Source organism: Doryrhamphus excisus, linkage group LG12 (assembly GCF_037039965.1).
Source record: "Doryrhamphus excisus strain RoL-2023G ecotype Guam linkage group LG12, RoL_Dexc_Guam_v1.1, whole genome shotgun sequence".
Classification (NCBI taxonomy): domain Eukaryota; kingdom Metazoa; phylum Chordata; class Actinopteri; order Syngnathiformes; family Syngnathidae; genus Doryrhamphus; species Doryrhamphus excisus.
This window is the reverse complement of record NC_136368.1, coordinates 21226791-21248120: the sequence shown is the minus strand read 5'-3', so window position 1 is coordinate 21248120 and position 21330 is coordinate 21226791. Positions and strand designations below refer to the sequence as shown.

General features: G+C 41.3%; 4 protein-coding genes across 8 annotated transcripts; 3 read left to right on the top strand and 1 right to left on the bottom strand.

The window, feature by feature from the left end:
* The first annotated feature begins 3416 nt into the window (after window positions 1-3416).
* On the top strand, window positions 3417-6642 carry rsph1 (radial spoke head component 1). 2 transcript variants are annotated; one of them, XM_078795282.1, is made up of 7 exons: window positions 3417-3592; window positions 3709-3822; window positions 3895-4000; window positions 4082-4172; window positions 4838-4973; window positions 5769-5840; window positions 6368-6642. In XM_078795282.1, exons 1-7 carry the CDS (start codon window positions 3542-3544, stop codon window positions 6458-6460), a joined length of 663 nt encoding a protein of 220 aa, XP_078651408.1. In that variant the 5' UTR covers window positions 3417-3541; the 3' UTR covers window positions 6461-6642. The 2 variants fall into 2 exon arrangements, with proteins under 2 accessions (XP_078651408.1, XP_057938453.2); XM_058082470.2 differs by having other exon boundaries at window positions 6281-6642.
* Window positions 6643-6652: 10 nt separating this feature from the next.
* Window positions 6653-12384, top strand: pdzk1 (PDZ domain containing 1). 4 transcript variants are annotated; one of them, XM_078795280.1, is made up of 9 exons: window positions 6653-6997; window positions 7350-8013; window positions 8094-8303; window positions 8374-8587; window positions 10549-10881; window positions 10945-11141; window positions 11261-11506; window positions 11791-12072; window positions 12239-12384. In XM_078795280.1, exons 2-9 carry the CDS (start codon window positions 7987-7989, stop codon window positions 12290-12292), a joined length of 1563 nt encoding a protein of 520 aa, XP_078651406.1. In that variant the 5' UTR covers window positions 6653-6997; window positions 7350-7986; the 3' UTR covers window positions 12293-12384. The 4 variants fall into 4 exon arrangements, with proteins under 4 accessions (XP_078651406.1, XP_078651407.1, XP_078651405.1 ...); XM_078795281.1 differs by lacking the exon at window positions 12239-12384 and having other exon boundaries at window positions 7350-7477; window positions 11791-12226; XM_078795279.1 differs by lacking the exon at window positions 12239-12384 and having other exon boundaries at window positions 11791-12226.
* Window positions 12385-13262: 878 nt separating this feature from the next.
* Window positions 13263-18428, bottom strand: LOC131136008 (Golgi pH regulator). Its single transcript, XM_058082458.2, has 14 exons — window positions 18178-18428; window positions 17952-18011; window positions 17749-17852; window positions 17578-17684; window positions 17409-17510; window positions 17205-17325; window positions 16682-16762; window positions 15047-15156; window positions 14881-14969; window positions 14729-14821; window positions 14570-14665; window positions 13810-13899; window positions 13681-13746; window positions 13263-13602 (listed from the first exon to the last, which is right to left on the bottom strand). The coding sequence occupies exons 1-14, from the start codon at window positions 18217-18219 to the stop codon at window positions 13396-13398; spliced, it is 1368 nt and encodes a 455-aa protein (XP_057938441.1). The 5' UTR covers window positions 18220-18428; the 3' UTR covers window positions 13263-13395.
* A 668-nt stretch (window positions 18429-19096) lies between these two features.
* Window positions 19097-20583, top strand: LOC131136010 (dynein regulatory complex subunit 2-like). The gene has a single exon (XM_058082459.2). It carries the CDS (start codon window positions 19158-19160, stop codon window positions 20499-20501), a length of 1344 nt encoding a protein of 447 aa, XP_057938442.1. The 5' UTR covers window positions 19097-19157; the 3' UTR covers window positions 20502-20583.
* The last annotated feature ends 747 nt before the right edge of the window (window positions 20584-21330 follow it).

Sequence of the window (21330 nt, the reverse complement as noted above, 5' to 3'; positions counted from 1 at the left end):
AAGCGAATCTCGCAGCGGTAGGATACTTATAGCCGCAGACGAGGGGAGGAGAGAGAGCAGGAGAGCGTCATTCCCTTCACTTCAATTCCACTGTGACCTTATGGCATGAGATCTATATATTTTCCCAAGCTCCAGTGGCACTTGAAAAAAAACACAATGGTATTTCCACTATAGCTGACGTTAACACGCTCCAGATGTGTGTTTTTTTTACGATAAAGTCCAACCTTGGTCAGAAGCACCATTGTGTCAGTATGACGTGCACTTGAGCACCCCCGTGTGGCCGCGGTCCGTAACTGCGTCTTCTTTTGCCACGTGGAGGTGCCACTTCGTTTGCTACACGTAATTCAACATTCAATCAAATAGACAGTCAGTGGCATCATTAGGCCTATTTTATTTTTTATGAAATGTTCTTAAGCCCCCTAAATAATTTGATATTTTTTATTTTTTTTTTACAAAAAAAATCTCTGACAAATTTCACATAATAGGGCAAAAGCAGACTAATACTATCCTATTCGTAGTAGTAATAATCAGAAGAAGAATAATGTTGATAGTAATATTAATAGGCCTATTTTATTTTTTCTAAAATGTTCTTAAGCCCCCTAAATAATTTGATATTTTTTATTGATTTTTTTTTTTGAGTCTCCAGATACCAGAAAATTCCCCAACGACGGCAGAAAAGTCGCTTTTGAGAAAATATGTCAGCAAGTGGGGTTTTGACTGCAATTCTACATTTTGTTACTGCATAGGTTATTGTTTTTGATGTACATATATTTACACTTATTTTGAACAGCACCTGCAACTTTTATAGATATAAATTATTATATATATATTATATATTATAATTATATAAATATAATATATAAATATATTATCATTATATATTACATATATAATTGATTATATATTATGTTTCATATTTATATTGTTATTCCTTGTTTTATTTGTATCTTTTTCCTTATTCTTATTTTTACTTTCTACAAAATGCACCATGGAGTTGCACTCAAATTCCGCTGTATGCAATACAAAGACAATAAAGGTGATTCTGATTCTGGAGTCGCCAAGTCGGGAACTGTGTAGCTGTGCTAGTGTCTCACACACACACATTTTTGACTGACCTAGTTACCTTTATGCGGATCGTATGACCTCCCCGAAGGTCCAAGAAGAAACACGAGATAAAGACGTTTGTCATTCTCAGTTTATATAACAAGCACACATGTCATTTGGGGTCGGTAATTACTTGTCCACTTACCGTGCTTCACTCTGGCCTGTTCCATCCTCGGGATATGAACAAATGCACATTCTGGCCCTGACCCCGCTGAGGTACTGTGCTGTTCGTTATGATATAACAGCATTAACGTCACCGGGCTTCCTGCTTTGTGGAAACATGCATGCAGTCTTTTTCACTGAGCACGAGTATAATGTGTGATTTTTAAAGGGACTTTTTGCAACGGGCTCAAAATGTTTACAAAAATATAGTCAGAGCACTGCTGGCTAGCATACTACAGTCCAAAGTTAGGAGAGACCATAGCATGTATGGAATTGTAAATGATTTCAAAGGGATGCTATGGTTGCTCTATGACTTTGGAACTGGTGAGTTCACTGGTTTTGGAACAAAAAACAATATTGTTACTGATCTGGTTACTACCAGTTTTGGTAGCTTCCATACTCAGAAGGTGTACCTCAATACTTTTAGCTCACAAAGTAGTTGGTGGGTTATGTATTTCTTTAAAGTAAACTGTCTCCTTTGTGGTGTACTTCCACCTAAGAGGTCAAAAGGTCAATATGTTCTGCTGTTATCTGTCAGGAAGAGCCATCTGCATGGCTTCACAACACAAAGGTCGGGTCATGTGCCGAGCCACTTAGCCCAGATAAACATGGAGGATGCCAATCTGGATGAGGACTGAGGAGCTAGACCATGGTGCCGTGTGGAGGGCTTGGTAATCACCAGACACGTTGATTACCCGCTGATGAAGACAGCACTTGTGATGTGGCGTATTGCAGCTGCATGTTTGCATCGTCTGCTGCTGGTCTCGTCACCTATTTGTGTTTGGAGACCTGCAACGTCATGGAAATACATCCATCTCCTAGTTGATAAACACCAAGACAAGATGAAGGCTCATGTAAGACGCACACATCGGTGCTAGGCAGAGCTCAAGGGTATTTTTTTAGTCTCCTTCCACTTTTACATCACTAATCAGCTTTGGCTCCTGGAGGTCTTTTATGCGCTTGTTTGAGCCTGCTTATTAACAGTGCAGTGTGAGGTGGGGACTAATAGATTTTAGTCAATTTACTCTCAGAGCGGTGGAGACTTAAGTGTTGTCGATATTATCCATCCAGTATAATGTACTAGAAGAGCGTGAACATGCCGTGATAGACTCAGCAGCGGCAAGGAGGCTAATGTGTTGATCTTTCCATCTTTTGCTGATGTGGCCTGGAACTAAAAGGCAGTCGAAAAGGTCAGTGCAAAACATATATAAATTATTGGTAAAGGTAATAGGTTTTAGTTTTGGATTTAGTTATTTTACACATTGTCTATATTTCCAATATATTTTATATAATTTCACATTTTAATGCTATTGTTATTTGAATTGACTGTATGGTATAGGTTGGCTTTATTTTATTTTCTTTATTTTAAATCTGTCAATTAAAAAAATATTTGTACCTGGCATTTATTCAGAAATTTCTGCTTTTTTCAACACTATAATGCAATATTCTGTATATACTGTATATTTTTTTATTTTTTACTTTGTTCTTACTTATAGTTTGTGGCACATGCAGGTCTCCTAAGTGACACTAGAGGGTGCTGTGATCCACCGTTTTATATGTAAAAGGAATTCCAGTTTTAACTGTAGATTTCGCTTATCGGTTTAAAATACTATACATTTAAAAATAAACGTATTCTAGATCTTTTATTTAAAGATACAGATTCACAATAAACGTTTAACTATTAAATAATATAAACGTGTAGATAAATTGCATAAATTATTGACATTTGGACATGAAAAGGAATGGCTGCGTTTGTCACGTGAACTGTCGTTGTCATAGCAACTGCAAACAAGCGAGCAGGTTTTACTACAACTATTTTACAGTGATTTGAGGGAAAAGATTGTTCACTGACTGGAATGCTTAACAATATAGCTATTTTTAAACGATTGCGTTGTTTTATAATCGAAACGAAAGTACAACCGAGAGAAATAAATTGAATATGCCCAAACCGTCCAGCCCCGCGAACCTCGTGAGCATAAACTATATAGAAAACAAATGGATGAATGGGTGGCCAAACATCTTCCATACAATATCAAAGCGTTTAAAAATGTATTCTTCACGTCATGCAATGTTTGGATGTTGACGAGTATGGGGTATATGTGGGTGGGGGGATGACTGTATATGTTTGAATACTTATTTGTTGCCAGGACACGAGCTGATGTAGACTTCCGGTTTTTAAGCTTGGTGGCGTTTCAACGCCTCCAGATCCCAACTTGTCACAACTTCTTCTCTAACAAAACTTTGACAATTACTACCACTTTTCAACAAATTTATAATGTCTGATTTAGATTCTGACGAGTTTGACGAGGAGCGCAATAAACTCGGGGTGAGTTTAAAACATATTTTACCTTGCTATTGTATGGTAACGCTAGCTTAATTGTCGGTTATCATGCTAACGAGCTCTTTTTTGCCTTTTATTTGTTGTTTTTTTCATCGGTGCAGGAATATGAAGGCGACCGAAACGAAGCAGGAGAAAGACATGGAACTGGAAAGGCTATCCTGCCAAAAGGAGACGTTTATCAAGGACGATATGAACATGGCAAACGACACGGCAAGGTATGATTGATTGTTACTGAGCGTTACTGTTGTCAATGATAAATACATGCGGCGCATGCGTCCTGTCAATAGGGAACATATCGCTTTGTCAATGGGGCGAGATATGTAGGAGACTATCATCAAAACATGAAACATGGGCAGGGTATCTTCTACTACCCAGATGGATCCAAATATGAAGGTGTGTGCCAATAGTCGTCTCTCATGTTATGACGAGTGGTTGGAGGTTTGGAATTGAAGACAAATTGGGCTTGTCTCCCAGGTTCTTGGTCCGAAGACCTGAGAAAGGGCCATGGTGTTTACAGTTATTCCAACGGGGACACGTATGAGGGACAGTGGCTGAACCACATGAGGTATTTCTGCACTTTCATCATATCACATATCACTTCTAACTGCATTTTGGTAATATTTCTAAACTTTAATTTCTTCCAAAGTCAACTGTCCCCATCAGAAAACCTTTATTTATCATGCAGGTGGTGTTTTAAGAATACTGTCACATCTTACAAGTGTTAAAAGAAGCTAACCCTAATAGTACAATAGCGATAGCAACAATAGCACAATACTCTTGCACTGAGTAGCCGGGACAGAGACATGCACACTACTTTCCCTATTTCTGTACCACGATACCTCAATAATTTCCTTTTCTAGTTTTGTCATCATGTATACAAGATGTCCACTAAGCACCAAAAATACATTTACATGGGATTCTATTAAAGATTGCATGTATTGAACAAAAATATGGGACATCAACAACCTCAAGCAAAAGATTGTTAAATCTTTTGCTTGCTTGCTAATGTAGAAGAGTTAATTCAGTTAATCCTGTGTGTCTGATGAGTCATATTTTCCTTTGCTTTCAGGCCTGTCAATTATATTTGTGTTTGTTTTCAGTGAGGATAGTATTTAGTAAATGACATTTAAGAATTATCAGAGTTCTTATTTAGTGACATTTTCTGTTACAAGAAAAAACTGATGGCTTTGCTTGTTTTTTTTCTGTTGTTTTTTTTTTTTTTTTTGATAGGCACGGTCAGGGCACTTACCATTACCATGACACTGGCTCCGTGTACACTGGAAAATGGGAGAATGGGAAGATTCAGTCCCTTGGAGAGTTCATCCATGCCAACCACAGATACAAAAGCAACTTTGTCGACAATATTGTAAGTTGTTTTTTGTATTTAGGGAGAAATCATATTTAAATTTTATGTATTTTTTCCATGAATTTTAAAGCATAACAATGGCTAAATTAACTTAAACAAAAATATAAAGCATTCAAAAGATGCATTGATGAACTAGGTGTCACTAGTAATGTTATTGTGCCAGGTTTGATGGTGGGAACAGGTTTGTATCGCACACTTGAATTATCTCACAACAAGCACAATAATAACATCATAATAGTAATTATAAAAATAATCACACAAGCTACTGTTGAAAATTAAAATCCAAAGTTTGTAACACATTTATTCAATACACACGAGCTTAAACTGCACTTTTTAAAAAATGTTGCACATCCTCCACAATCCTTATGCGAGACATGAAGGAACACACATCTTCTTCTTCTCTATGCCTTGTAAAGGTATAAAAACAGGCAGCAAAGAATTCACATAAAGGGATGCAACTATTCTGCCTGTGAAGCCGTCTTGAAAAAAAACCACAACAACAACGCTCCATTTTCATAATATGACCTGTAGATTAATTAACAAAGCTACGGGGACATTGTTGTTTTTATTGTCATTAACATTGTTACGCCAAAGAACTATGTTATAGGCGTAGTGACACCCCACCACTCCTGCTAGCTACTAGCCCGCTAGCAACTAGCTTGACCACACACTCGCTCGCAAATAAAAAGAATGAATCATTAATTAGGCTGACATGTTCGGGTTTGATTAGTGCTCATATATTATTAATAATTCTCATTGTCGATAATAATCAAGGTCTTGTTGTTTATTTGGCAGCCGTTTGGCCCAGGGAAGTACGTGTTCGACATCGGCTGTGAGCAACACGGTGAATATCACCAGATAGAACAGGTAATCAGCAAACAGCACATCTACTCATTACTGCTGCAGCCTTGGCTGAAAGGCAGTCATAAAACTACATCCCGGCTGATGTAAATTCTCTTTCAACTAACAACGCAGACGCCTAAAAAAAAGCCTCTTCCTTTATGTTGTTCTTTTTCATGAGCATCTGCTGATTCTTAGTACATGTTCAAACCAGAAAGCTGCACCACACTGCCTGTAACTGTTGAACTATGATTAGATAACTCGGGGTGTCTTGCTGCAAATCATTATGGCAGCTAAACAATGTAGATGAAATTATATTCTAAAAATAAGAACCTAACCAATGGCATGAAAACAATACCGTCTGACTGAACATTCTCTCCTGCGTGCCGCTGTTGCCGCTGTCTTACTAGCAGTACAAATTGTAAATGTTTTATCATGTATTCTTCTTGTATTCCACATGATTGCAGGACAGGGCTGAAGGCGACTGGAATGAGCAAGGCACCACTACTGTTCTCAAATGGTTCCCTAAATGTATCACAGGCCTTACTCCACAGGAGACGGAGGCTTCACCTGAGGATCAGTCCGAGGCGCCACCTGAGGCTCCACCCGAGGCTCCACCTGAGGCTCCCCCCGTGGCTCCACCTTAGGCTCCACCTTAGGCTCCACCTTAGGCTCCACCCGTGGCTCCACCCGTGTCTCCACCTTAGGCTCCACCTTAGGCTTAGCTGCCAGCCTCAGAACAACCTTACCATATCTTTGATGTTGGGAATTCTTAAGATTAATTGGCCACTCCAAATTGTCCATAGGTATGAATGTGAGTGGGAATGGTTGTATGAATAGGCTCCACCATTCCCGCACCCCTCGTAAGGATAGGCAACATAGAAAATGGATGGATGGATGGATGGATGGATGGACAAACGCTCATGACCAAACATTGAAACACCACAAGGTCAAGAGAAGAAACAGGCCCCTTATAGTTTTGGATAACTTGTACCTATAATGTTACATTATAATGTTACATTATAATGTTTTAATGTTGGATGTTGCCATCTAAAGAATATCAAAATGACTGTGAATAAACACATGAATGCATTATTTGTTAGTAATTTCAGTGCATTTGTTTTCAGGACTGAGTTGAGAGGGTCTCACCTTTGTCCCATCCCAAACAGCTGAGGAATCATACTGTAAGTTTTTATAGCTTAAGCACCCTCCCACCTGGGAAAGCACACTCAACCACTCATATGTTGATCATATCTTGATGTCACTTTCATTCATAAACAGGAGCACTTTGTATGACAAAGTATCAGGGCCGCATTCAAACTGAGATTTTTGTGAACAAAGTTGTACATTGACAAGAAAAGTCATAATATTATGAGTAAAGTAGTACATTTGAGAAAGAAAGTGGTAATATCACGAGAATAAAGTCGTAATAAGGCGCCTCCCCAACATCTTTCCAAGAAGCGATGACATAACGCTTCCCAGCCTTGGGAGGCACTCCTTGGAGATTTAACTCCTGTTAAATAACTCAACCTTTAGGCTCACCTTTGGCCCATCAAAGTCCTCTCTGAGGACGTGGGCATTAGAAGACTCCGGACGCACCTGGAGCAGCCACAGGTACGCTCTCTGGCTTTGGGACGGCGACCGAGTCAAGACTGGAGCTGACGGTGAGCGACCCCGCACTTGACCGCTTGTGATTGATGACATTGGCGTCACTGGGCTGAGCTTAAACAGACGAGCAATACACGTTGATTTGCTCATGCTGATGTCTACGTTTAGACAAACTTCAGATTATTCCTGCTATTTCAAAAAATTAAACATTATTATACTTATTCAAATAGTACTCCGTTATATTCTGCTGTCATTGTCATACATACAAGTATATATTTTCTTTTATTAGATTTTTTAAAATCTAAACAAAATTATAACATGTTTTGGAATTATAAGACAATACATTTGAAATTTAAAAGAATTTGTTATTTTTTTATGGACAATTTAGCGTTGTTAAAAATGATGTTGATTTGCACGTGCCTGTGCTGGTCACTATCATTTAACAATAATAACATTGGATAACAAGGGTAATAATGTGGGTTCAAAGTTCAGCTGGTCTTTGCAGTCGGAGTCATCACCAACTTGAGTGATTAACCATTAACTACGTGTGACACGTGCATGCAAGATGATGTCATCGGGGGACATTTCAAAGGCATTTTATCCTCATTTTATCATCATTTGAATAGGAAGGGATGCCATTACATCACAATAAGTCCTGATTGTCTCTGGTAGAACATGGCCGCCTACAAGCCAAAGGTGATTTCTCTAACCAAGCTGCCGGGTCAGACTTTGGGCTTCTACTTGAGGGCGGAGCAGGGCGAGGAAGGCCACCTGATCCGCTGCTTGGATACGGGAAGTCCTGCTGAACTATCCGGCATGAAAGATGGAGACCGCATCCTTCGAGTCAATGGAAAATTTGTGGATGGGCTTTCCCATTCTGAGGTGTGTATGTGGTGGCTGGACCTGTACTGTGCTACGCAGTCCTGTACTACTTTGAGTCTTGGCCTTTTAGGTGGTGGAGCTGGTGAGAAGCAGCGGGGCCACGGTCACCTTCCACATTCTTGATGAAGCTTCCTACAAGCAGGCCAAGACCCAAGGAGCCAACCCGGGTGAGACTCAACATACACCAGCGGTCAACGGCGGGGACCGGCGGGACCTAAAAGCTCGACTCTGCTACCTGGTCAAGTCCGGCTCTGGATATGGCTTCTCTCTTCGCTCGGTTAAAGGTGAGACTTTTTAGTGACGGCATCATAAAACACCCAAAAGGAAGAATTTCTAGAAAATACATTTCACTGGCTACTCAAGTTTAATTTCTATAGTTTTATACCGTCAATGGGTATGACATTTATGAGAAAAAGGTCTGTTATTACAAGAAATAAGGCAGTAAATGTACAAGAAAAAAAGTTGTAATATTACAAGAATAAAGTCATAGATTTACAAGAAAAAGTTGTAAACTCACAAGACAAAAGTCATAATATTACAAGAATGAAGTTGGAAATTAATGAGGAAAACATCATAAATTAATCAAATAAGTTGTCAGTTGAGGAGAAAAACATTCATAACATTAGGAGAATAAAGTTGTAAAAAGTTGAAAAAAATGTAAATTTATGAAAAATGTAAATGTATTAAATAAATTAATTAAATAAAGTCATAATATGACTATATTATCATAATATTAATATATAATATTAATATAATATATAATATTGTCATATAGTCATAATATTATGACAATAATGTTGTCCATTTATGAGAATAAAGTTGTGAATTTATGAGAAAAAAGACGTCATGTTACAAGAATAAAGTAAAATAAAAGTAAAAAAGATGTAATTTTATGAAAAAAAGTTAATTTAGGACATTTTAAAAATAAATTTATTAGAATAAAATCATAATATTACAAGAATGAAGTCATAAATGTACTAGAATAAAGTCAGACATTTACAAGAATAAAGTTGTAAAGTTATAACAAAAAATGTTAATTACAACTCACAATTATTACAAAATATTACAAAATGTAAATGTATTAAAACCAATAAATTTACGGGAAAAAAACCATCATATTACAAAAATAAAGTCATAAATGTACTAATCATTCCGTCCTGTCACCCCTTGTCTCACTGCATAGTATGTTGTATATGTATGGACCGATGATTGCACAGTTTCGCTTGTACTCCTGTATAAGTGACAAGAATAAAGGGCTTTACTACTACTACTACTACTACTACTACTACTACTAACATCAGACATTTACAAGAAAAAGTTTGATTATTACCCCAAAAAGTTGTACATTTATGAGAAAAACAGTAGTAATATTACAAGAATAAAGTTGTGAATTTACGAGAAAAAAAGTCATACTATTACAAGAATAAAGTTGTAAATTTACAAGAAAAAAAGTTGTCCATTTATTAATTTACAATAAAAAGGCATACAATTACAAGAATGAAGTCACAAATTTAAGAGAATAAAGTTGTGAATTTATGAAAGAAATGTACATTTATGGAAAAATGTACATGTATTAAAAGAAATACATTTTCAAGAAAAAAGTTTCATGATTACGTGAAAAAAGTTGTACATTTATGAGAAAAGCAGTCATATTATTACCAGAATAAAGTTGTGCATTTATGAGAAAAAGCCTGTAAATTTCCGAGAAAGAAGTCATAATATTACAAGAATAAAGTTGTCCATTGATGAGAATAAGATATGCCTTTATTCGTCCCTCAGTGGGGAAATTTGTAAGTAGTGAATTTACGAGAGGAAAAGTTTAACATTTACGAATAAAGTTATGAATTTATTTAAGAATAAAGTTTTAAGTCTCTGCTCTCAATATGTCTAAATTTAGCAGAACTTTATTGTGGATTTATTTCCAATGTGAGTGTTTCTGCATGCTTGAAATGGTGGGGAAAGCAGCACCACCTGGTGGCCAAATGCTAAACTGCAAGCCAGTAGGCCAGTAGTTGAACGTGAACAAAAGGCATATACAGTAGGAGGATAAAAATGTCCTTTCCGGTGGATTTCAAAGGGTCATTTGGTGAAATGCATCACCTTTTGTGTAGCTTTGTCAATTTAGGCTCATTAAAGAACCAGACATGACGATTGTGAATGTTTTTATTGACTATCCTCTGGCAAATGTGAGCCGTATTCATTGAGAAAAGCCATAAAAAGCCATTTGGTGTAAATCCTTCCCCAGGTGAGCAGGGCGTCTTCATAACGGAGGTGGTTCCGGGCGGTGCTGCAGACCAGGCCGGGGTCCAACTGAACGACCGTCTTCTGGAAGTCAACGGGGAGAACATCGAGAGCTGCGTGTACGAACAAGTGGTGGACAAGATCAAGATGGCGGGCAGCAGCCTGGTGTTCCTCCTGGTGGACGACGAGGTGGACCGCCACTACCAAAGCCTGTCCCTCAAGATCACCACACGCTTCGCCACGACCAAGTGCCTCCCTCACCGGCCACGCATCGTCCACTTGACCAAAGGGCCCGGCGGGTACGGCTTCCTGCTCAAGGAGGAGCCCGGCACCGGAGGCAGGTCTTTGGCAACTATTGTAACCATGGAGATGAGCGCGCTCACAGCGTCCATTCCTACAGGGCACGTGATCAGGGACATAGACAGGGGGAGTCCGGCAGAGACGGGGGGTCTCAGGGACTCGGACAGGCTGGTGGCTGTGGACGGCCTGGAGGTAAACGGCCGGACTCATGAGCAGGTGGTGGACGCCATCAGGCGGAGTGGCGCCAAGTGCTGCCTCCTAGTGGTGGACAAGGACGCCGACCTCATGTACGCTCAGGTAAGACCGCCAGGTCACAAGGTCGTTCAAAATATCGTATTTGAATACATAAATTCATATTTGAAACGTGATGTGGAATATGAATGAACAAAGTGTCCGACATGTTGGGGCCCACGCAGGCTCAGGTGTCACCCATGCTCTTCTGGGAGGAGAAGAAGGACTCTCTTTCCCCACCCAGTTACTCCGAGGCCACCACCTTCCCCATGGGGACGCCATCCACACCTGTTGTGGAGGAGGAGAAGGAGGAGGAGGAGGAGGAGGAGGAGGAACTCAAGCCTAAACTGTGTAAGATGGAGAAGGGAGCGGCTGGATTTGGCTTCCACTTAAACGGCATCTCGGGGGTGTGTGGCCAGTACATTAAAGAGGTAAGCAGCCATGTCTCAATAAATAAAAAATGATCATAAATAAAGAATAATAATAAATAAATAAAAATAATAAATAAAAAAAATAACAGTTGAAGGGAAACTAGTTCCTTGAGGTAGCGGGGCGCGTTGCCATGGATACACTGATGGGTCAAAGGGAAATCTTGTACCCGGTCCGGGAAAGGATGGGAATCCAGTGGAGCGTTTTGAGAATGGGAGTGATGCGTTCACGCTGACGCACGCAAGATGAAAAGCCGTGTGACGTGGGAGGGCAACGTTCATCTCAGGTGGTGAAGGGCGGAGTCGCCGACCGGGCCGGTCTGGAGGACGACGACTTGGTGGTGGAGGTCAACGGGAAGAACGTGGAGATGAGCACCCACAACGAGGTGGTGGACCTGATCCACGGCAGCGGAAGTTCTCTGGAGCTGCTGGTGGCCACCAAGAGCGTCTACGAGCAGCTGAAGGCCAAAGGCGTGGCCATCACACGGGAGCTGCTGCAGTGGACGCCACGAGCCGAGAACCAAGTCCACAACGGAGAGGAGGAACGGCAAACTCCGGCTAGAGAGAGAGTGAGCAGCTTTACGTATTCTATGAAGGAATGTACACTCTTGTATCCACGGCAACCACATCTATAAACGATCACCATAAAATCAATCATTCCGATGAAAAAGGTCACTTTTTAAAGTTTCTTTTCAATTCCGTCTCCAACTCAATGACGTGTTTGTCTCTTTGCAGACGCCATCCGTGTCTTCTTCTTCTTCTTGTGAAAGTCTGGATGACAGACTTTAAGAGGGGACGACACACCAGTTAGCCTCCTTGCTAGCAACATAACTTTCTCTATCTCACCCGCTATTTTTAATATATATATGTATATATATATATATATATATATATATATAACAATAATAAGAAATAATGGAGAAAAAACCCGTTTGTGAGCTCTTCCGTGTTCAGGGTGGATGTTTGCTTTGAAACTCCAAATAAAGAGCAGCCCATTCGTCTTTATAGCCGTTCTTCTTCCTTTACTTTCACTTTAGATGGAAGATGGAAATGAAATGATGCATCTGCACCCCATTTTTAAACTATGCAGAAACAAGCTATGACTGGAAGCGTGTCCTGGGAAGCGTGTCCTGGGAAGCGTGTCCTGGGAAGCGTGTCCTGCTGCTACCTCACATAGTTTTGTGTGGTAACTTGTAAATGTGGTTGACTTTGACCATCCATTTTTATTTCCATGTCCCCTTGGGGGCTCTAAGATCATTTTGTCTTTGCTAAAGTCAAGAATGATGGTGGTAGCGTCGTGGGCTGGGGCTGCACGGGTGTCAGAGTTCCAAGATGAAAGCCACCAGAACATCAAAGCTCGTCTGAATTTTGTTGGAAAACACTGGCAAAATACTCGAAGGAGACAAATGTTGGAACTTTTTGGAAGACGTGTGTCTTATTACATCTGGTGTAAAACTAATGCTACGTTCCAGAAAAAGATCATATCAGATCATATCAGCTGTAAAATGTGGTGGTGGTAGTGTGAAAAGCTCGTCTGAATTTTTGACCAAATGGTATATTCTTTTTAGTGCTTAAAAAGACTTATGATGATTCATTCCCTTCATTAAAAAAAGGACATATTTTAAAAGAATCAATCCAGAAAGTGAGCCAGAAGGATTATTTTGCCCTCAATGGAAAATGAATGGTTTAGTCAAGCGATACGAAATGAAATAATAATGGCTTTGCTCAAGTCTGTTCAGCCGAAATGAAAAATCTAAAGTACAAATCCCAACTTTTATTCCTAATGTTTCCCATAGCATTCGCTCCTGATTCAGGAACACTGCACAGGATCAATTCCACTACCATTAAAGTTAAAAAAAAAAAAAAAAAGATTGACGTAGTACACGGCGTTGTCAGAGCGCCATGTGTTTCTCTGGTGCCTGCTTGTGGGCCAGGTAGAGGAAGAGGATGCTGGACAGGGCGCTGACGAGGAAGATGACGTCAAACCAGCGGTGGTAGAAGTTGAACTGCAGCTCCCCCAGCACCTCCGTGACGATGGAGCGGTACTCCAGCGGCATGCTCATGCGCATCAGCAGCACCGACGACACAAAGTACATGCCCTGATGACGTCACAAGACGCAAATGTAACGGCGCTGGCTTAACGATGATGAGGTGAGATGAAGAGCGAGGGTTCTCACCATGATCTGAGCCAGTACCAGCACGATGACGTTGGAGGACTTGCTGCTGGATATGGCGTAGAAGAACTACAAAGGGAGAAGACTCATTCAGACTGACGCAGAGGCGTCGCCATGGCGTCATCTTTGTACCTTCGTCAGGGTGATGAGTAGGCCTCGTATGGATGTCACGATGATGATGCCCACCAGGATGAAGGAGATGTGCTGAGACCAAAACTTCACCTGAAAAAAGACAATAAAAAAATAAATAAATACAAGAAAAGTCAAATAAAATGTTACCGTTTTTAAGGTAAATCTTATTCACCCTAAGTGGGGGGTGTCCAAAGTGCAGCATTTGCAGTTTTTTTGTGACCTGTGCCACATTATGAAAAAAATAATAAATAAGCAAAACTGAGAAGAATAAGATGACAATATTAAATGATAAAACAATAATATGAAATAATAATATATTAGAAATATATAATATAAATATGTATAATCTAAATATATATGGAATATAAATAATATTATGAGTTACAAGAATAATGTCATAATTTTACATCCATAAAAAGAAATATTTGGAAAATTAAAAAATGCAGAAATTTGAAAAACAGCTATAATTTTTTGGTAATAAAGTCAAAATATTTAGGCAAAATTATATATTTTAAAAGGAAAGTCACAATTTTTTCTTGGAGATATTATGAAGAAAGAGAATAACACGGGATTACATTTTGGTGGTGGTAAACTACGTCTGTAGTCACAATGGAAAGGTGGCTGAGGTGTCTCTTCCAGGGAGGAACTCATGAGTAGCGGCCCCTAGACCACACTTTGGACACCCCTAGCTTATACATTTGTCCATACGTTGTCTTCCCCATTCTGGGTGTGTATTCGGGTGCACTGAACGAGGTCTTACATCAAACTGGATGCCCAAGTAGTTGACCGTTATTTCAATGCCTCTGGTCACAGGATCCGTCTTCCCCACGCGATCGAACACGATGTTTATGGTGGCCTGTGACGGACAGGTAGAAATATTATTGAGAATAATTCAGCGGGTCTGCGTTTGTGGCCTCACCATAAAAATCTTCCACACGCAGTAGATGGAGAAGAAGTAGCCGAGGAAGTTGAAGTACTTTCCCTGGAACGTCTTGGAGTACTCGATGCGCTCCTAAAGACAAATGGAGTCAGTATCACCACAACATTTCTACTTGTTAACGATGACCTTACCTTGGTGGCTTGCAGGTCTACGGTCTCCAGAAAGAGCTGTCTGCTGAGCTCCTCCAGGGCGTTCACCTCCTGCTGGATGAGTGACAGGTCTGCATGGAAGCAGACAAACGGCGGTCAGGAAGGGAAGAGGCCATTTTAATCAGGTGGGTGTTAAAAGGAAGGATACTTTCGCTTCCCGTCGGCGGCGACGTGACACTCTTGATCATGCCCCACAGTCCCGTCTGTTTGTTGTGGTCCTCGCCACGTTGGTACATCTGCCTCCGCGTCATGGCGATGCTGCACCAGGACAAACGTCTTTCACTAAACAGTTTGGCAAACTTTCATGTTTCAGATCAGCAAACCGATTAAATATTAGTCGATGACAACGCCGCCCCGAGCAGCAACAACTGCAATCAAGAGTTTGGGATAACTTGCAATGAGTCTCTTTCAGCGCCGCCGAGGGATTGTGGCCGATTGTCATTCAGCCACACTGAAGTGTCTTTTTAACTTGAGGTCAGGACTCAGGACTTCTTCAGCCAATCAGAGGTGGACTTGCTGGTTTGTTTTGGTTCATTGTCCTGCTTGCAGAACCAAGTTGGTTTCAGCTTCACGGTTCTTTTTTTTTTTTGGTTAACAGCAGAATTCATTCATTCATTTTCTAACGCTTATTCCGGTGAAGTAGGATTTCTCCTTATTAATGGAATATTTTCTTAGAGCATAGAAAACCTGTTCACGACCTTCCAAATGCGTTTTATAAACACTATTAGAGCCCTCTGGGCATGAAATAACACCCCTATAGTTACATTTACGCTCATATTACACAATATAGTACACATTCATTCATTCATTTTCTACCGCTCACGAGGGTCGCGGACATGCTGGAGCCTATCCCAGCTGTCTTGGGGCGAGAGGCGGGGTCCACCCTGCACTGGTGGCCAGCCAATCACAGGGCACATATAGACAAACAACCATTCACACTCACATTCATACCTATGGACAATTTGGAGTGGCCAATTAACCTAGCATGCGGGAGAACATGCTAACTCCACACAGAGATGGCCGAGGGTGGGATTCGAGTCTACGAGCTGTGAGGTCTGCGCGCTAACCACTTGACCGCCATGCAGCCCCAAAGCAGTATTCATGATTCCATTTATCACAGGAAGTCTTCCAGGTCCTGAAGCAGCAAAACCATCACACTACCACCACCATATTTTACTGTTGGCATGATGTACTCCTTCTGAAACTTTTACGCCAGATGTACTAGGACACACAACTTGTCTCGTCAGACCACAGAGTATTTCCCCAAAAGTCTGAAGGATCATCAAGATGTTTTTCTGGCAAAATTGTTTGTTCAGCAGCGGTTTGGGTCTTGGAACTCCGCCATGGCTTCCATTTCTGCCCAGTGTCTTTCTTACGGTGGAGTCATGAACACCGACTGACCTTAACTGAGCCCTGCAGTTCTTTGGATGTTGTTGTGGGGTCTTTTGTGACCCCTTGGATGAGTCGTCGCTGTGCTCTTGGGGTCTTTTTGGTTGGCCGGCCACTCCTGGGGAGTTTCACCACTCTTCCATGTTTTCGCCATTTGTGGATAATGGCTCTCACTGTGGTTTGCTGGAGTCCCAAAGCTTAGAAAATGGCTTCATAACCTTTTCCAGACTGGTAGAGCTCAATTGATGTTAAAGTTAAAGTTATGTTTTTGTTGTCATTGACTAATATTTTAACTGTTTGATCACCTGAAACATGTAAACATACAAAAAAAGGGAAGGAGGAAAATAGTTTTGCACTCTACTGTACTTACAGTATGCATGTATTTTTAACCTACCGTTTTTTCTTGCTAACAATCATGTCCATTGTTTGGAGCAACCGCCTCTCCAAAGCCAGGATGTCGCTGTCTGTTACGTTCCTGTCAAAAGTAAAAAAAATTGCTAAATAATACATTCATTCATTTTCTACCGCTTATCCTCACGAGGGTCGCGGGGCTGCTGGAGCCTATCCCAGCTGACTTGGGGCGAGAGGCTGGTGGTCAGCCAATCACAGGGCACATATAGACAAATCTAATACATATAGCACATATAGTTAACCTAACATGCAGGTTTTGGAACTAGTAACTGTAATAATAAAAATGTAAACATGCATTAATTCATGATTGACATGTAAACAAACACATACAGCCCTGAAATAACCGACTGCAACCAAGAAATTCCACTAGCGGATCAATCCACTTTGCCCAGGACTAAAACAGTAAAAGCAAATAATGACCATCCCTTCAGTTGTTGTTGTTATGACGACCTATTGAGACTTATGATATCCCGAGGAACGTAGCCTAAACTGAAAGCTGAGCCTACCTGAGGAAGTATGACATGTACGTGTAGGGACAGTTGACGGCACCAAAGCCCGACAAGAGAGCCATCAGCGTGACGCCAATCACACCCACACGACTGATCAGCTGCTCGATGGACAGAATGCCTGAAGGAAATATTGTAACCAATGTAAGCATGTACTGTGCTTATACTGTTTACAAGCAGGAAGGAGCGAGGACGCCGACTCACCATGTTTTGGACTCAGTATGGGGAATGGATCGCCCAATTTCCAGAAGAAATACATGAAGGTAAACCACACCATGCATGCAAAAAGCAGCCTCTGTCTGTGCACTACACAAAGCAAACAGGCCTTTGTTAGATAGGTGAGATATATACGTAGATACATGTCGTTACTTACACAGGCGTATGTTGCTAACCACAAAATACCCGATGTAAAAGGGCACCACAAAGATGAGAACCAGTAGAATCACATAGAGGTTCAGCTTCCAGTGAAAATACCTGGAACTTGAAGCAGACATGAATTTGAATGCATCGCATAACAAGAGGTCCCCGTCATGTCCTTCCTTACCTGCTACTCAAGGCGCCCAATATCTCAAAGATGATGAGCTCAAACATGGTACACGAAAAGGCAAAGGTGATGGAGAATACCACCTGTACCACGTACTGACGCACCTGGGAACATATACAAACATATCATATACAAACATATGCAAACACGCAGGCCGACACTTTAATAACGATAAGAAAAGACTAGTCAGAAATAATATGTACCTCATAGTCTTTGAAAAGCTGACGCATAAAGAACAACCATCCAAAACCAAAGAATAGCACCTGCAAATGGACAAAAATACAATTAACGCTTACACAGATATATTTATATTCAGCTTGTTCTTTTACTTTTAATTGTAACTTGTTACGAACAAGGTTGAACTGAAGCACACCTAATAAAGATTTAAATTCAGAGGTAAAAAAAATACTATTTAGCTATTTACGCTACCTGAGAGGTGAACATGATGACAGAATCCACCAGAAACGACATGACGCTGTGTCTATTCAACAGCCACCAAATAACCAATGTACGGTAATGGAGGATTTTAGAGCATACTGGCACAAAATCGTATTTTAGTCATTACAATAGTAATTATAAACGCAATGTTTGCTTTGATTGTAATTCATGTGTCAAGTTGCAATGGTCGGCTAAAATATACGTCATTGCAAGAACTTCGTTGGACTTCCGTCGCAAATTGATGACGTAACATTTTAGTGAACCCACCTTCTATGGGTAATGTTTTTATTAATTTGTACTATATTGATTGCCATGTCAATGATTATGTGTATGTGTGTGTATATAACACATACATTGCTTAAGTACAATTGTTCAATCATTAAAAAAATTTAAATATTACCTAGCAGCCTTATGCACTGGCATTAGCTTTCGATGCGTGTGCGTGGCAGCCATATTGGAGCGGTAATGCGCTTTGTTGAAGTCACATAATGAGACAACGGTTCGGTATATGCAATCTAGCGAAATATGGTGCTTTTCCCCGGTTATAAATTAAGTGTTTTAAAGTCAATGATCTCAAGGTTTAGTAATGAAATTGTCAGTTGGCATAGACAATTATATGTGATCACACAAGAAAAACACTTGATCCAAATGTGTAGTTATGGAGTGATTTAAAGAAATTGAACAAATAAAAAAATCCATCAAATGTTCTTTCATATTGAATTTCACTTTGATGACACACAAATGTACTACTGTACATAAAATGTCATAAGAAATATGCCTTAGTCACGTCGACAAAGGGGAAATATACATAATGTCATCATGACAGTGTTGCATCATTCTCTCTAATGCATCACACTAAGTGACAGTCAGTGATGTCATCTTTGTCCTACTCCCAGTGGAAACAAAATATTTGTACCAGCACATTTGTCCTGCAATTTTGAAATTATCCCGCGCAAGCTCACCAAGCCAAGATGCCGAGAAAAGGAAAAGGAAAGAAGGGCAAAGGTACAGGAGACGACCCCAGTCTCCGCCCCCAGATCCTGCGGGACAAGCTGAAGAAGGAGAAAGCCTACACGGCAGCGAACGCGGTGAAGCTGAAGGACACCTATCGCCTCGGTCTCCGCAGCGACAGATGCGTCCAGCTCAAGGAGGACATAGCGGCTCTTCGCCGGACGTTCGAGCGGCGAGATCAGGACCTGAACCGTGCCGTGGACAGGTTTGCATGCGGTGTGCAGGAGTCCGAGCGTCTCTCCACCCAGGTGTGGCGCGTCCACCAGGAGAATGTGGAGCGTCTGTGCACCTTGCAGGAGAAGAGGGTCAAGTTCCTGCAGGAACAGTGGGACATTGGCCAAGAGGTCATAGGCCGGAAGCTGGAGTTCCTCAGCAAAACTATGGCCGCCTACTTCCTGCAGTCTCGAGTGGGTTTTGAGGATACATTGATCCACCTGGAGCGACACCATCAGCGGGACTTGGCGACCATCCACAGGCTGTACAGCGAGACCATGGAGGCCCACTCGGCGTATGAGAAGAATAAGGCCTTCGAGGTGGAGGAGTCTTTCTTGGATCAGAATGTGAAGGTCCTGAAGAACCAAAAGGCGGAGAAGCGCTACGTCATCGAGAAGGAGAACGTGGAGCTCATGGAGATGAAAAAACAAATCTCGGTCACCACGTCCAAGAAGGGCGTGGCGCTGTACAACACCATCATCGAGACGCAGTCCCGGCTAGAAACCACCGAGAAGAACAACTCGGCCATGACGGCTAAGCTGACGGCCGCCAGGAACAACGCCAAAGCCAAGATCCACATGCTCCTGAGCCAGATGGCTCAGGATCGAGTGCCGGTCCAGATGATGATCAACGAGATCAGCCTTCGCAGCAACAATGTCGCCAAGAGCCTGAGGACCATCATCACCAAGGGCACCAGGGTCCTGAAGTTGGCCGAGATGTGTCGCCATCTGGAGAGCCAGCAAAAGGACCTGGTGGCTTCTAAAGAACTAGCCCAAGAGTCCAGGACACAGACGGTGGAGCCATCGCACGTGCTGGAGTTCCCCGAGCTGAAGAAGCGCTTCAACACCGCACAACTCGAGCACGAGGCTTTGACCGAGCGCAACAGGAAGCTCAGGCTGGAGAACCAGCAGCTGCAGCTCCTCAAATTCCAACGCACGGACGCTAAGACCATAAACCCCGACACCCACAACGGACCTTACAACCCCCTGCTGATGAAAGTGGCCCCCGTTATGAAGAACGGTGACAGTAAGACCAGGCAGTGTGTTGTTGAGGGGGTAGATGTCGTCAGGACGCTCTCTGGGAAAGAATGAAGAACATACAAGGACCGCTTTCATATTTAACATGATATGCTGAAAATATTTGATTTAAAGTACATCTCGGCTTTGCGACTTATTGACTTGTTTGAAGTAAGGCTGTTGTTTCCGAAACTCATTATATATAACAGTACATTCAATGGTATCCAATGGTGAAAAAGCACCATAGTTACTAAACACATCTTAAAATCTGTGAAGTTGCGAGACAGCGCCCTCTGCTGGATTCATCGATACAGCAGTCTGGCGGCAACGAGTTCCCAAGCCGCTGCTTAATTATTGAATATATTATTAATAATTATTACCAATAATTATTATTTTAATTATTAATGATTAATATTTTTTTTACAATGCCATATAGCTCCAGGAAATATAACACGGCAAGTATAACGTACTGATTAGCATCCTGTCCACTCATTGGCCGATCAATAAAACTCCTGCTGATTGGTCCTCGTCTGGGCGGCAATGATTAAAATGTGATAATTTTTCAGCTTTGTGGGATGCGTGTGTGGATGCGCAAACCTTCACGCGCACAAAGTTTGCGTGTGGCTTGGCTGGACGGTGACACGCGATGAACGCTATCCTGCAGGTTCCCTTTAAAATGGAGTCGAGGCGATGTCACCTCTGCTGTGTGGCACCCTTACAGCCTTACTTATTTCTAATACGTCTTCCTTTCTGTCATTATGGCAACCATATTGGTTAATAGGGGTGTAAGGGTGACTATAGGGGTGTTATGTCTTATATAGCGCTTTAAATTTAGAAAATCTTAAATAGGTTTTCTATGCCCTAACCACAAAAATATTGGAATTGAATAACCGTAATGAAGGAA

Coding starts and splice junctions, on each gene's coding strand:
- LOC131136010 (XM_058082459.2), top strand. CDS start 19,158: ATGCCGAGAAAAGGAAAAGGAAAGAAGGGCAAAGGTACAGGAGACGAC.
- LOC131136008 (XM_058082458.2), bottom strand. CDS start 18,219: ATGTCGTTTCTGGTGGATTCTGTCATCATGTTCACCTCTCAG. Junction 17,326..17,408: donor CATACTGAGTCCAAAACATG/GTGAGTCGGCGT, acceptor TATTTCCTTCAG/GCATTCTGTCCATCGAGCAG. Junction 14,822..14,880: donor TAGACCTGCAAGCCACCAAG/GTAAGGTCATCG, acceptor ATTTGTCTTTAG/GAGCGCATCGAGTACTCCAA.
- rsph1 (XM_058082470.2), top strand. CDS start 3,542: ATGTCTGATTTAGATTCTGACGAGTTTGACGAGGAGCGCAATAAACTC. Junction 4,001..4,081: donor AGATGGATCCAAATATGAAG/GTGTGTGCCAAT, acceptor CTTGTCTCCCAG/GTTCTTGGTCCGAAGACCTG. Junction 4,173..4,837: donor CAGTGGCTGAACCACATGAG/GTATTTCTGCAC, acceptor TTTTTTTGATAG/GCACGGTCAGGGCACTTACC.
- pdzk1 (XM_078795279.1), top strand. CDS start 7,987: ATGATGTCATCGGGGGACATTTCAAAG. Junction 10,882..10,944: donor GGAGGAGCCCGGCACCGGAG/GCAGGTCTTTGG, acceptor CCATTCCTACAG/GGCACGTGATCAGGGACATA. Junction 11,507..11,790: donor GTGGCCAGTACATTAAAGAG/GTAAGCAGCCAT, acceptor CGTTCATCTCAG/GTGGTGAAGGGCGGAGTCGC.